Source organism: Primulina tabacum, chromosome 9 (genome assembly GCF_025594145.1).
Source record: "Primulina tabacum isolate GXHZ01 chromosome 9, ASM2559414v2, whole genome shotgun sequence".
In the NCBI taxonomy this organism is placed as follows: Eukaryota; Viridiplantae; Streptophyta; class Magnoliopsida; order Lamiales; family Gesneriaceae; genus Primulina; species Primulina tabacum.
Genome location: NC_134558.1, coordinates 19,842,395 through 19,855,663, shown reverse-complemented (window position 1 = coordinate 19,855,663; position 13,269 = coordinate 19,842,395). Strand labels below are relative to the sequence as shown.

Genomic DNA, 13,269 nt, shown 5'->3' with positions numbered 1-13,269 from the left:
AAAATATTTGCTCCTTGGAGCCTGTACTGAAATATCTGGTAAAATTTTCTGTTGAGATTATGTTTTACGCCTGTGGCCACTGCACTAAGCTGAACTGATCGGTAACTGGCTACCGGAGAGGCTGAAACTGAACTGAGCTGGCCGGTAACTGGCGACCGGGTGGTACCATACTGAACTGATCGGTCACTGGCGACCGTATAAAATAACACTCCCACATAGTGAATGAACCACAAGCCATATCGCATAAATCTCAAAAATAATCATTTTCTATTTAATGCACGTAAAATAATTAACTGGCATAATGAAAATTCTTGTAATTTTACCAACTGGATTGGATTGGATCGTTCCCAGGCTCGCTGCAACCTAACTGTGCCATGAAAAATATGCAATAGCTTAAACTTGACCAACTACGCAATTTACGTTCAAAAGATGCGACTATGACGCCTAATGACTTCGCATTTAATCATGACTCCGAGCCAACCTGAACCGACCTATAGTCATGATTAAAATACGCTGAAAAATCATAAAATAATGCTCCTAAAATGATAGGGTCGAAATCTAGGTGGAATGGAGGCCAAAACACGAAACGCTCTTTCGAGAGTCAATTTGGCACATTGCACCGTAAATTCTCGTACGACCTCAAAAATGATCCAAATGACAAACGGTCAAAAACATGACCTTCCTAACTCAATGAGGCACTGTCCAGTCCAAGTCCATGGGCTAAAAGCCAACCAAGAACTCGAACGAGCCTCTGAACCGACACAGCAACTTGCTGTAATTTCCAGCAGCTGCGCAACTACAAGACTTGCGTTGGTTTCGAGGCTATCGGCCATTAGGGAAGTGAACCACCGACCAGAGACTCTTACCAACATCCCAAGGAATGATTTGAACCATGGCTAAGGGCCCTAGGCCAGCCACAATCCGCATCACACCAAATCTCAACCGAAGGGTCCAACCGAGAGCAACGTGCATGCGTGTGTAGTGTTTATGCTATGATCGATGTCTCGTGTCATTCCAATGGCCATTTGATTGACCATGGCACGATCTAGACATCTAGGAGCATGATATGAACCGTGGCTAAGGGCCATAGGCCAACCAAGATCCATACCAAGCAACCAAAAGAAACGAACCAAAAGCTGTCCAACCGAAGTAGCCGAAGGGGTATAGGGGCTGTTGTGATGTTTTTATTAAAAACCGATGAACCATGGACCAAGCCACCAAAAGGGCAACTTAGTCACGTCTTAGACTTGCTAGGGAAGTGATCCAACCATGGCTATAGGCCCTTGGGGCAGCCAAGATCAGATCCTTCCTCCATGACAAGAAACTGAATTTTTCGAACAACATTTCTGCACCTATGGGAACTTGCTGTCATTCTGAATTTTCAGCAAGCATGGGGCTGGTTTAATGGACCAACATGGTCCTAATGCATCCTACTACATGTATATAAGCTGCCTTGGGAGCCTGGAGTCGATCCAATACCTGAAACTCACAAACCAAACGAAACCGTGAAGCTTGCCAAGGAATTCGAAAATTCTGCATGTGTGGTTTCAAAATGTTTCGACATGGATCTCGATTTTTACTTGAATAAACATGATCATGTACTGAAAAATAAATGATAATATGACTTGATTGAGGTTTGAAAGAAATCTAGACATGCCTGGTTTCGTTTCGAAAGAAAACGAACGAAACAACGACGACGCGGCACGGAGGAGGTGGAGCGCTTCTCTTTTCTACCTTACCTTGCTCTCGATTTTTCTCTCTTCTTTTTGGCTAGGTACCTCACGATTTTTCTACTGAAAATGAGTGTGAATTCACTCTGAATTTTCGAAAAGGAGAGGGGGGAAAAATGGTTATGAGGGGTGAGGAGAAGGGTGCACAATATAAGGAAGAATCAAGACCAAGTCCACTCCCCTTTGAATTTTAAATTTTGAATTGATATCAAATGAGTTGGTGGATGCTTCTAGGAGGTAGTGGCCGAAATTTCTCTCTTGATTCTAGACTAGGATATGTCCATTTATTTAATTAAATTGTGCTCCCAAAAATCCTAAAATTATCCTACTAATTACATGCAAAGAATTGGTCAAAGTTGATGAGTTGGAAAATGAATCTTCTAGCACTAAGGGTGACCGAAAATGCATGATAAAATAAAGAGAAATGTTGATTATCTAGTCAACTAATAATCCTTGAAAGCCTTACTAATCCTTTAAATAATTTTAGTGAGCTAACCCCTTAATTAAATAACTTAAATGAGTTCATTTCTTAATCACCTCAAATAATTAAATTAAATCATCAAACCTCCCTTTCTAATTTAAATGAACTTGGTTGCTAGCTAAATTAACTTCTGGAAATATTTCTCGAATCTTAAATTCTATCTCAAAACTCCAACTCCGGTCCGGCCTCACTGAAATAACTGAAATGCTAAAAATCAAACTACTGAACGAAATAATAAAATAATTAACTTCAAACAAATGCATTTAAAATAATCATGCAATGAAGTCAATTAAATTTAAAAATCTAGAATTATGCACGGCTTATACGTCTACTGACTTACGGGTTCTACAATCCTTCCCCCCTTAAATAAATTTCGTCCTCGAAATTAGAACTCACCGAATAACTCAGGGTATCGGTTTCTCATCTCCGGCTCAGACTCCCACGTAGCTTCCTCCTCTGAATGGTTGAGCCATTTGACTTTGACTCGCTTAACCAACTTGTTCCGAAGTTTCTTCTCCTGTCTGTCTAGGATCTGCACGGGTCTCTCCTCATAAGATAAGTTCGGAGTAAGCTGCAACGGCTCGAAATTCAGCACATGCGAAGGATTTGCCATATACTTCCTCAGCATGGAGACGTGAAAGACATTGTGTACTCCGGCCAGATTCGGCGGAAGAGCCACACGATACGCTAGCGTCCCAACTCTGTCAAGGATCTCAAACGGTCCAATGAATCTCGGACTGAGCTTCCCTTTCTTTCCAAATCTCATGACACCCTTCATAGGTGCCACTTTCACGAAGACATGATCGCCCACTGCAAACTCTAACTCTCTCCTCCGCTGATCGGCATAACTCTTCTGTCGACTCTGAGCAGTCCTCATTCTATCACGGATTTTGACTACTACATCTGCTGCCTGCTGAACAATCTCTGGACCCAACTCTGCTCTCTCTCCTACTTCATCCCAATGAACAGGAGATCTACACTTGCGGCCATACAGCGCCTCATACGGAGCCATACCTATAGACGACTGGAAACTGTTGTTATAGGTGAACTCTACCAATGGTAAGTTCGACTCCCAACTCCCAGAGAAATCAATGACGCAAGCACGGAGAAGATCCTCTAAGATCTGAATAACTCGCTCCGACTGTCCATCTGTCTGCGGATGGAAAGCTGTGCTAAACAGCGACTTCGTACCCAAAGTCGAATGCAAACTCTTCCAAAACAAGGAAGTGAATCTGGGATCTCTGTCGGATACGATAGAAACTGGAATACCGTGGAGTCGGACTATCTCTCGGATATACAGCTCTGCATACTGAACCATGGTGAAAGTCGTCTTAATAAGCAAGAAGTGCGCTGATTTGGTAAGACGATCTACAATCACCCAAATAGCATTCGATCCTCTGGCTGACCTCGGCAATCCGGTCACAAAGTCCATGGTAATGTTCTCCCACTTCCACTCGGGAATAGGAAGAGGTTTGAGCAAACCTGCTGGTCTCTGATGCTCGGCCTTCACTAACTGGCAAGTCAGGCACTCGGATACAAAACGCCTGATGTCCTTCTTCATCCCTGGCCACCAATACAATAGCTGCAGATCTTTGTACATCTTCGTACTCCCAGGGTGAATGGAGTACGGGGACGTATGGGCCTCTGATAAGATGTCTGCTCGGATAGAATCACTGCTAGGAACCCATATCCTATCTCGGTATCTCACAATACCGTCGCTGACTGTATACAAAACACTGCCCTTGGCTTCATCTCTCTTCTTCCATTGTGCCAACTGCTCATATGCTGCCTGACCGCTGCGAATACGGTCAATAAGAGAGGACTGGATAGTCAAGGTAGATAAACGAGGAACTCTACCTCGCGGATAAGTCTCAAGATCGAATTCTGCATCTCAATCTGAAGAGGTTTCTGAATCGTCAAGTGAGCCATCACTGCGACTTTCCTGCTCAAAGCATCCGCAACTACATTAGCTTTACCCGGGTGGTAGCTAATGTCACAATCGTAGTCTTTCACAAGCTCCAACCAACGCCTCTGACGCATGTTCAGCTCCTTCTGCGTAAAGAAATACTTGAGGCTCTTATGGTCGGTAAAGATCTGACACTTCTCTCCATACAGATAGTGCCTCCAAATCTTCAAAGCAAAAACTACGGCGGCCAACTCCAGATCATGGGTAGGGTAATTCTTCTCGTGGATTTTCAGCTGTCGAGAAGCATACGCTATCACTCTCCCATGCTGCATCAAAACTGCACCTAAACCAAGCTTCGAAGCATCGGTATAAAGGACAAACTCGCCGGGCCCTGATGGCATGGCCAAAACTGGTGCTGAAATAAGAGCTTGCTTCAAAGTATCGAAGCTCTTCTGACACTCCTCGCTCCACACAAACTTCACATTTTTCTTTGTCAGTGCTGTGAGTGGAACGGCGATAGAGGAAAATCCTTGGATGAATTTTCTGTAATATCCTGCTAGCCCAAGGAAACTGCGGATCTCGGATGCATTCTGAGGCACAAGCCAATCTCTGACTGCTGTAACTTTTGCGGGGTCTACCTCAATACCACTGCTGGAGACAATATGGCCCAAGAACGCCACCTTCTCTAACCAGAATTCGCATTTACTGAACTTTGCGAATAATTTGTGCTTCTGCAATGTCTGCAACACTGTGGTCAGATGTCTGCTGTGCTCCTCCCAATTCTTGGAGTAGACGAGAATGTCATCTATGAACACTATCACAAACTGGTCGAGGTACGGCTGAAATACGCGATTCATGAGATCCATGAAGATCGCTGGCGCATTCGTCAGACCGAACGGCATCACAAGGAACTCGTAGTGACCATAACGAGTCCTAAAAGCTGTCTTCGAAACATCAGCACCTCTCACCCTCAACTGGTGATAACCAGAACGCAGATCTATCTTGGAGAAAATCGAAGCTCCCTGCAACTGGTCAAACAGATCCTCAATCCTCGGCAGTGGGTATTTATTCTTCACTGTAACCCTGTTCAACTCCCGGTAGTCAATGCAAAGCCTCATCGTGCCATCCTTCTTTTTCACGAATAAGACTGGCGCGCCCCATGGAGAAAAGCTTGGGCGAATGAACTCCTTGTCGAGAAGTTCCTGGATCTGCTTCTTAAGCTCTGCCATCTCTGTCGGTGCTAGTCGGTACGGCGCTTTGGATATCGGAGCCGTACCTGGCATAAGCTCAATGGAAAACTCCACCTCTCTCTCGGGTGGCATACCAGAGACGTCTTCGGGAAAAACGTCTAAGAAATCTCTGACAACCGGAACATCTGAGGCTGACTGGCTGGGTTCCTCGGGGACAGATAAAAGGTTGCTAGAAATGCCCGACACCCTCTATGCATGAGCTTCCTAGCCTGAACATAAGGAATAATGCGCGGTAAAGGAAAGTACCTGTCCGGCTCAAATAAGAACTGCTCCATTCCAGGCGGTCGGACAAGAACGGATCTCCGCTGGAAGTCTATCAACACTCTGTTCCTCAATAGCCAGTCCATCCCTAGGATGATGTCAAATTCCGGCATCGGTAGCACAATCAGATCCGCATAAACAAGATTACCGTGCAGCTCAAGGTCTATATCTCGTATAACATTGGTAGCTGCCATCTCCTCGCCTGACGGCAACACTACTGAAAAGGCTGTATCTAGCCCAATGGTCTGGATCTTGAGAAAGTTTGCAAAGATCTCCGAAATAAACGAGTGAGTGGCCCCTGAATCTATCAAGGCCTTGGTAGCGGAACCAGATATAAAAATTCTCCCTGAAAGAGCGGAGCTCTAAGTTGAATCCCACTACAAGATCTAAACTTATAGAAATGCAAAGGTCTAGGTTCCTCTAGCTTAATTTCCCCGAAATAAATCTGAGTAGAGCATGCAATCCTATAACAGTTCTAAGTTCAAAATCTAAATCCCGATTCCCAAAACGCGGAAATTCAAATAATAACTTAAAGTTTAAAGGTACCTGTCAACAACATAGTCTCCGGGTTGGTTTCCGCGGCATGGAGAGCAAAAACTCTGCCTTGGGTAGGCAGATTCCTCTGAGGACACTGCAGCAACATGTGGTCTGGACTGCCACACTTAAAACACTTTCCTGAGCCAGCCATACATGCTCCAGGATGGCGACGTGAGCACCTGGGACAAACTGGGTGCTCCTGAGTCCTCGGGGCTGGGCGTCCTCGCTGCTGCTGGCCTCGGTTCCTGGGCGGTCCATGAAAAGGCCTCTTATTCTGCTGCTGATGCTGATGAGGAGGAGGGCGGTGCGGTGCCTGGACTGGGCGCTTGCCCTGGCGATCCCTCTCGATATCCCGCAGATCCTGCTCTGCGGCTAAGGCCTTGGAGATGGCAACCTCATAAGTAGCAGGGTCAGATACCCTAACATCCCGGCGCAAGATCGGCCGTAAACCCACCAGGAAGTGCATCAGCTTGGCTCTGGCATCATTCGCTATCAGGGGCACAAAGTGACAGCCCCTCTCGAACTTACGGATAAACTCCGTAACCGACATATCCCCCTGTCTCAGACTCATGAACTCGGTGGTCAGCCTGGTGCGAACCTCCTCAGCAAAATACTTGGAGTAGAAAACCTCCGTAAAGCGGGTCCAAGAAAGTGTAGCCAATGTCAGGGCTACCGAAGCTCCTTCCCACCATAAGCGGGCGTCTCCAGTGAACAGGTAGGTGGCACATCGGACTCGGTCTGCGTCCTCCAGCTCCATAAAATCGAAGATAACCTCGAGGGATTTGATCCATCCCTCGGCAACCATGGGGTCAGATGCCCCAGAGAACTCCTTCGGGCGCATCTTCATGAATCGCTCATACACAGCCTCGGGCCCTGTCGGCCTGGCTGCGGCTGCGGCTACGGCTGCGGCATTGCCCCCCGCAAACTGTGCGAAGAACTGTGCCATCCCAGCTAACATCTGGGCACTCATGTCCGGTGGGGGCGGTGGAGGAGGTGGTAGGTCTCCCTCTGGTCTACGCTCCTCCCTGTCTTCTCGGCGAGGCTCCTCCTCTCTGTTGCGCTCTAAAATGCGTCTAGGGGGCATACTGTTCCAACATAACCCATACGTAACTAACATGCATAATTCCATAATTTATTTTAAATGAACTCTGAAATACTGAAAATCTGGAAGCATGCTGACAAACTAATTCATGCTTTAACTAAAATGCTGAACAAAATGCTGAACTGAAAAACTTACAGACCAAAGGCGTGGCTTCGTGAGCTTCTCGCGGTCAGTAGTAGTGAAACCCTATACAGAACCACCGCTCTGATACCAACTGTGAAGGGCCTAAAACTCCTTTCTTGAAAATTTGCGGAAAAATTAAAATTTTTATTTTTTAAAAGAACTTAAATGGCCTCATTCATAAAATCACTGGTGAATCAAGTTCAATATTTCAAAATATTGAAGCGGAAGAAAATTAAAGTTTTGCCAACAACAACGATTTAAAAATATCCAACGACTGATAAAATTGTTTGCGAAAAAAAAAAAATAACAACTGCTGCTCTTAGGTCCTCGGGTGCCACTACTGCCGACCCAAGCTGGCTCACTGGTCCCCACCCTCGGCCCTGGCCTCAACAGTACCTACAACAATCAAGTCTAGTGAGCCTAAAGACTCAGCATGCATAAATCGCAGGTAACGAGTAAAAATCTGAATTTAAAATATGCATGAGTTAACATATCCTGTCCTGAGGCATACTGAAAATAATCTGTACTAAGCAATTATAATACGTGCATAACTGAACTGGAAATCACTAGTAAAAATATTTGCTCCTTGGAGCCTATACTGAAATATCTGGTAAAATTTTCTGTTGAGATTATGTTTTACGCGTGTGGCCACTGCACTAAGCTGAACTGATCGGTAACTGGCTACCGGGGAGGCTGAAACTTGAACTGAGCTGGCCGGTCACTGGCGACCGGGTGGTACCATACTGAACTGATCGGTCACTGGCGACCGTATAAAATAACACTCCCACATAGTGAATGAACCACAAGCCATATCGCATAAATCTAAAAAATAATCATTTTCTATTTAATGCACGTAAAATAATTAACTGGCATAATGAAAATTCCTGTAATTTTACCAACTGGATTGGATTGGATCGTTCCCAGGCTCGCTGCAACCTAACTGTGCCATGAAAAATATGCAATAGCTTAAACTTGACCAACTACGCAATTTACGTTCAAAAGATGCGACTATGACGCCTAATGACTTTGCATTTAATCATGACTCCGAGCCAACCTGAACCGACCTATAGTCATGATTAAAATACGCTGAAAAATCATAAAATAATGCTCCTAAAATGATAGGGTCGAAATCTAGGTGGAATGGAGGCCAAAACACGAAACGCTCTTTCGAGAGTCAATTTGGCACATTGCACCGTAAATTCTCGTACGACCTCAAAAATGATCCAAATGACAAACGGTCAAAAACATGACCTTCCTAACTCAATGAGGCACTGTCCAGTCCAAGGCCATGGGCTAAAAGCCAACCAAGAACTCGAACGAGCCTCTGAACCGACACAGCAACTTGCTGTAATTTCCAGCAGCTGCGCAACTACAAGACTTGCGTTGGTTTCGAGGCTATCGGCCATTAGGGAAGTGAACCACCGACCAGAGACTCTTACCAACATCCCAAGGAATGATTTGAACCATGGCTAAGGGCCCTAGGCCAGCCACAAACCGCATCACACCAAATCTCAACCGAAGGGTCCAACCGAGAGCAACGTGCATGAGTGTGTAGTGTTTATGCTATGATCGATGTCTCGTGTCATTCCAATGGCCATTTGATTGACCATGGCACGATCTAGACCTCTAGGAGCATGATATGAACCGTGGATAAGGGCCATAGGCCAACCAAGATCCATACCAAGCAACCAAAAGAAACGAACCAAAAGCTGTCCAACCGAAGTAGCCGAAGGGGTATAGGGGCTGTTGTGATGTTTTTATTAAAAACCGATGAACCATGGACCAAGCCACCAAAAGGGCAACTTAGACACGTCTTAGAATTTCTAGGGAAGTGATCCAACCATGGCTATAGGCCCTTGGGGCAGCCAAGATCAGATCCTTCCTCCATGACAAGAAACTGAATTTTTCGAACAACATTTCTGCACCTATGGGAACTTGCTGTCATTCTGAATTTCCAGCAAGCATGGGGCTGGTTTGAATGGACCAACATGGTCCTAATGCATCCTACTACATGTATATAAGCCGCCTTGGGAGCCTGGAGTCGATCCAATACCTGAAACTCACAAACCAAACAAAATCGTGAAGCTTGCCAAGGAATTCGAAAATTCTGCATGTGTGGTTTCAAAATGTTTCGACATGGATCTCGATTTTTACTTGAATAAACATGATCATGTACTGAAAAATAAATGATAATATGACTTGATTGAGGTTTGAAAGAAATCTAGACATGCCTGGTTTCGTTTCGAAAGAAAACGAACGAAACAACGACGACGCGGCACGGAGGAGGTGGAGCGCTTCTCTTTTCTACCTTACCTTGCTCTCGATTTTTCTCTCTTCTTTTTGGCTAGGTACCTCACGATTTTTCTACTGAAAATGAGTGTGAATTCACTCTGAATTTTCGTAAAGGAGAGGGGGGAAAAATGGTTATGAGGGGTGAGGAGAAGGGTGCACAATATAAGGAAGAATCAAGACCAAGTCCACTCCCCTTTGAATTTTAAATTTTGAATTGATATCAAATGAGTTGGTGGATGCTTCTAGGAGGTAGTGGCCAAAATTTCTCTCTTGATTCTAGACTAGGATATGTCCATTTATTTAATTAAATTGTGCTCCCAAAAATCCTAAAATTATCCTACTAATTACATGCAAAGAATTGGTCAAAGTTGATGAGTTGGAAAATGAATCTTCTAGCACTAAGGGTGGCCGAAAATGCATGATAAAATAAAGGGAAATGTTGATTATCTAGTCAACTAATAATCCTTGAAAGCCTTACTAATCCTTTAAATAATTTTAGTGAGCTAACCCCTTAATTAAATAACTTAAATGAGTTCATTTCTTAATCACCTCAAATAATTAAATTAAATCCTCAAACCTCCCTTTCTAACTTAAATGAACTTGGTTGCTAGCTAAATTAACTTCTGGAAATATTTCTCGAATCTTAAATTCTATCTCAAAACTCCAACTCCGGTCCGGCCTCACTGAAATAACTGAAATGCTAAAAATCAAACTACTGAACTGAAATAATAAAATAATTAACTTCAAACAAATGCATTTAAAATAATCATGCAATGAAGTCAATTAAATTTAAAAATCTAGAATTATGCACGGCTTATACGTCTACTGACTTACGGGTTCTACATAAACAATCTTTCACCCCCTAACCGATCCTATCAATAGGAAGTCAACATCCAAGTCTACAAGTGGTAAGTAGGCATTAAAAAGAAGGAAACGTCATCCTCTTCCTTCCTATAAATAACAGGTTCTTCTTGCATTAAACACATTCAACCACTTATATTCACAAATATATTTACACCGGTAGAATTTATTTCTCTCCTAAGCTACACTGGTTATCTTCATTATCTTTCACCTGCTGATTTAGGCATCAGAGTGCCCACGTCGGACAATCCTCCGGCGCCCATTCACGAGTTCATCTTCTGGTTTGCAGGTTATAGTTGAAGCCATTTCCCTTGCTTATTTTTTCCTTAAAAGAAAACTCTTATCAAATCTGGTGGATTGCCCCGACCCTGCTCACCTGATTCATCCAGGTATCATCATTGGCGCCGTCTGTGGGAAATTGAGCTCAAGACTTAGATATGGCTCCTACAAGAAGGACAAATCAAGACATTTCCCTGGTTCTTGGAGATAATGCACTTACCTCTGGGCAAGGTGGTCCTCCGTCCATAGGACCTCCACCTGTTATCACTTTGTCCTCGAAAGACTTGGCTCAGATTATATCCGATGTAGTAAAGAAGGCCGTAGCAAGAAAATCCCCTTCTCATCATGCTACACAGCCTAAAGGGGAGCAGGAGCGAGAGGAAGAAGCGAGGGAGGAGGAAGTGAGGATGGAAGAAAGGGAGTCTAGTGCTCGTTCTAAGTCTCCTACTATGGCCGAGGAGTTGGAAGAACTGAGGGAGAAGATGAGGATTCTGGAGGGGTGAATGGAGAGTCAGAATCATGCTAGGATAATCACCAAAGGATGCCCCTTTGTAGATTCCATTGTCCGGGAACCTCTGCCCGGGCATTTTAAATCTGCCAAAATCAAGGAATATGATGGCAGTGCTGACCCTGAGGAGCATTTGGCCCAGTTTGAAAACATGGCTATGATGCACTGTTATGCTGGCAAGATTAAGTGCAAAGTGTTCCTAACGAATTTGGTTGACTCAGACCAAAGATGGTTTGAGGGACTAGCCCCTGAGAGTATACAATCCTTCGAGGACTTCCAGAAGGTATTCTTGCACCACTTTAGCAGCAGCAAAAAATACAAGAAAACTACCTTCGGTCTTTTTGAGGTAAAGAAAACCCGGAAGAAAGTTTGAGAGCTTATATCCGGAGATTCAACCAAGTTTCTCTGGACGTCCCTCTTGTGCTCCCGAGACAAAAATTACTGCATTTACTCGGGGCTTACGAGAAGGGGAACTTTTTTTATCGATATCCAAGAAAGCGTCCAAGGATTTCGAAGTTCTGTTGGCCCGGGCGGAAAAATACATCAATATGGAGGAGGCTCAGAAGCAGGAGAGGGAGGCTTTGAGGAGAGAGAGGGGCGACCGAGTGTCTAAACTCGAGGAAAAAGGACGGATAAGGGGTAACCCCGGGGTTTTTTCTCATCATGTGCCCCTGAAAATCACCCGGGACCGGGATGTCCAAGAGTGTAGCAGGGACAATGCCCCCTCCACAACAATTTATTAGACCCGAGAGGATGGGATACTGTACCCTTCATAAAGTGTGTTTTCATAACACAGAGGACTGCCGGAAGCTGAAAAAAAATTATATCCTGCCTGCTGTCGTGGGATATATAATCCACCCATTAAGAGGCCAAGATTGCCACCATGGAAAACTCGGCAGCCAGGACCAAGTGCCCAGGAGGAATCGAGAGATGCCCCAAATAGGATGAAGAATTCGGAGCCCAAGAGGAAGAAGGCCTCACCCCCTGTCTTAGGGATAATAAAAATGATCTCTGGAAAATCTACTGATGGCGATTCAAATCGGGCAAAGAAGTCATGAAGAAGTAGGAGGGATGGTATGGAGGTGGAAGGAATGATGAGGAGTGAAGCAGTTATCAGTTTTGGTCCGGATGACCTCAAGGGTGTTAATCTCCCTCACAATGATGTCCTGTTAATCCAGGCACGGGTGGCCAATTATGACATCATGATGTTTTTTGTTGATTCGGGAAGTTCTGTAAATATTATTTTCAAGGCTGGTGCAGATAGATTTGCAAGGATATCAGCTGGAGACCGTGGAAACTGATCTTTTTGGCTTTGCTGGCCACGCCGTCTACCTAGAAGGAGAGATTATTCTACTTTTGACTCTAGGTACTCAGGAGTTGAAGAAGAATTTCATGACCACCTTCACTGTTGTGGAAGCCCCATCATCATATAATATTATATTGGGACGGTCGGCCATGAATGAGCTAAGGGCTGTAGCATCCACATATCATCAGAACATAAAATTCCCAATGGTGAATCAAGTAGGAGAAATCTAGTGAGATCAGCCTTCTTCTCGGAAATATTATGTGGAAGCGGTCTGGGTAGATCAGAATAAGGCGAGGATGGAGGGGAAGAGAATAAGTGGTGTTGAGGATGCGGAGAGGGTAGTAGAAGAGGGGGAAGTTAATTTTGTAGCGGAGGAGAAGCAGGAAGTGGTGAAAATAGGGCCAGGAAGGGAGATCCGAGTGGCTCGAGATCTCGAATTATCCACTCGGGTAAGTTTACTAAACTATATAAAATATAATGTTAATGCTTTTGCCTGGTCCCAGCAAGAATTGATCGGGATCTCACCCGTGATAGCTGAGCATCATCTGAACATACTCCCGGGATCTCAACCTATTAAGCAGAAGAAGAGGCATTTTTGTCCTGAGAATGACAAAGTAATTGATGTACAAGTTA

At 44.5% G+C, this 13,269-nt stretch overlaps 1 protein-coding gene across 1 annotated transcript; it reads left to right on the top strand.

Moving 5' to 3' along the window:
* Positions 1–12,406: 12,406 nt before the first annotated feature.
* On the top strand, positions 12,407–12,866 carry LOC142504287 (uncharacterized). Its single transcript, XM_075617172.1, has 2 exons — positions 12,407–12,508; positions 12,591–12,866. Exons 1-2 carry the CDS (start codon positions 12,407–12,409, stop codon positions 12,864–12,866), a joined length of 378 nt encoding a protein of 125 aa, XP_075473287.1.
* Positions 12,867–13,269: the final 403 nt, after the last annotated feature.

What these genes read in the sequence shown, in the direction of transcription:
- LOC142504287 (XM_075617172.1), top strand. Translation starts at nt 12,407, where the DNA reads ATGGAGGTGGAAGGAATGATGAGGAGTGAAGCAGTTATCAGTTTTGGT. An exon ending in ATGATGTCCTGTTAATCCAG is followed by an intron (nt 12,509 to 12,590) that starts GCACGGGTGGCC and finishes AGGCTGGTGCAG; the next exon opens with ATAGATTTGCAAGGATATCA.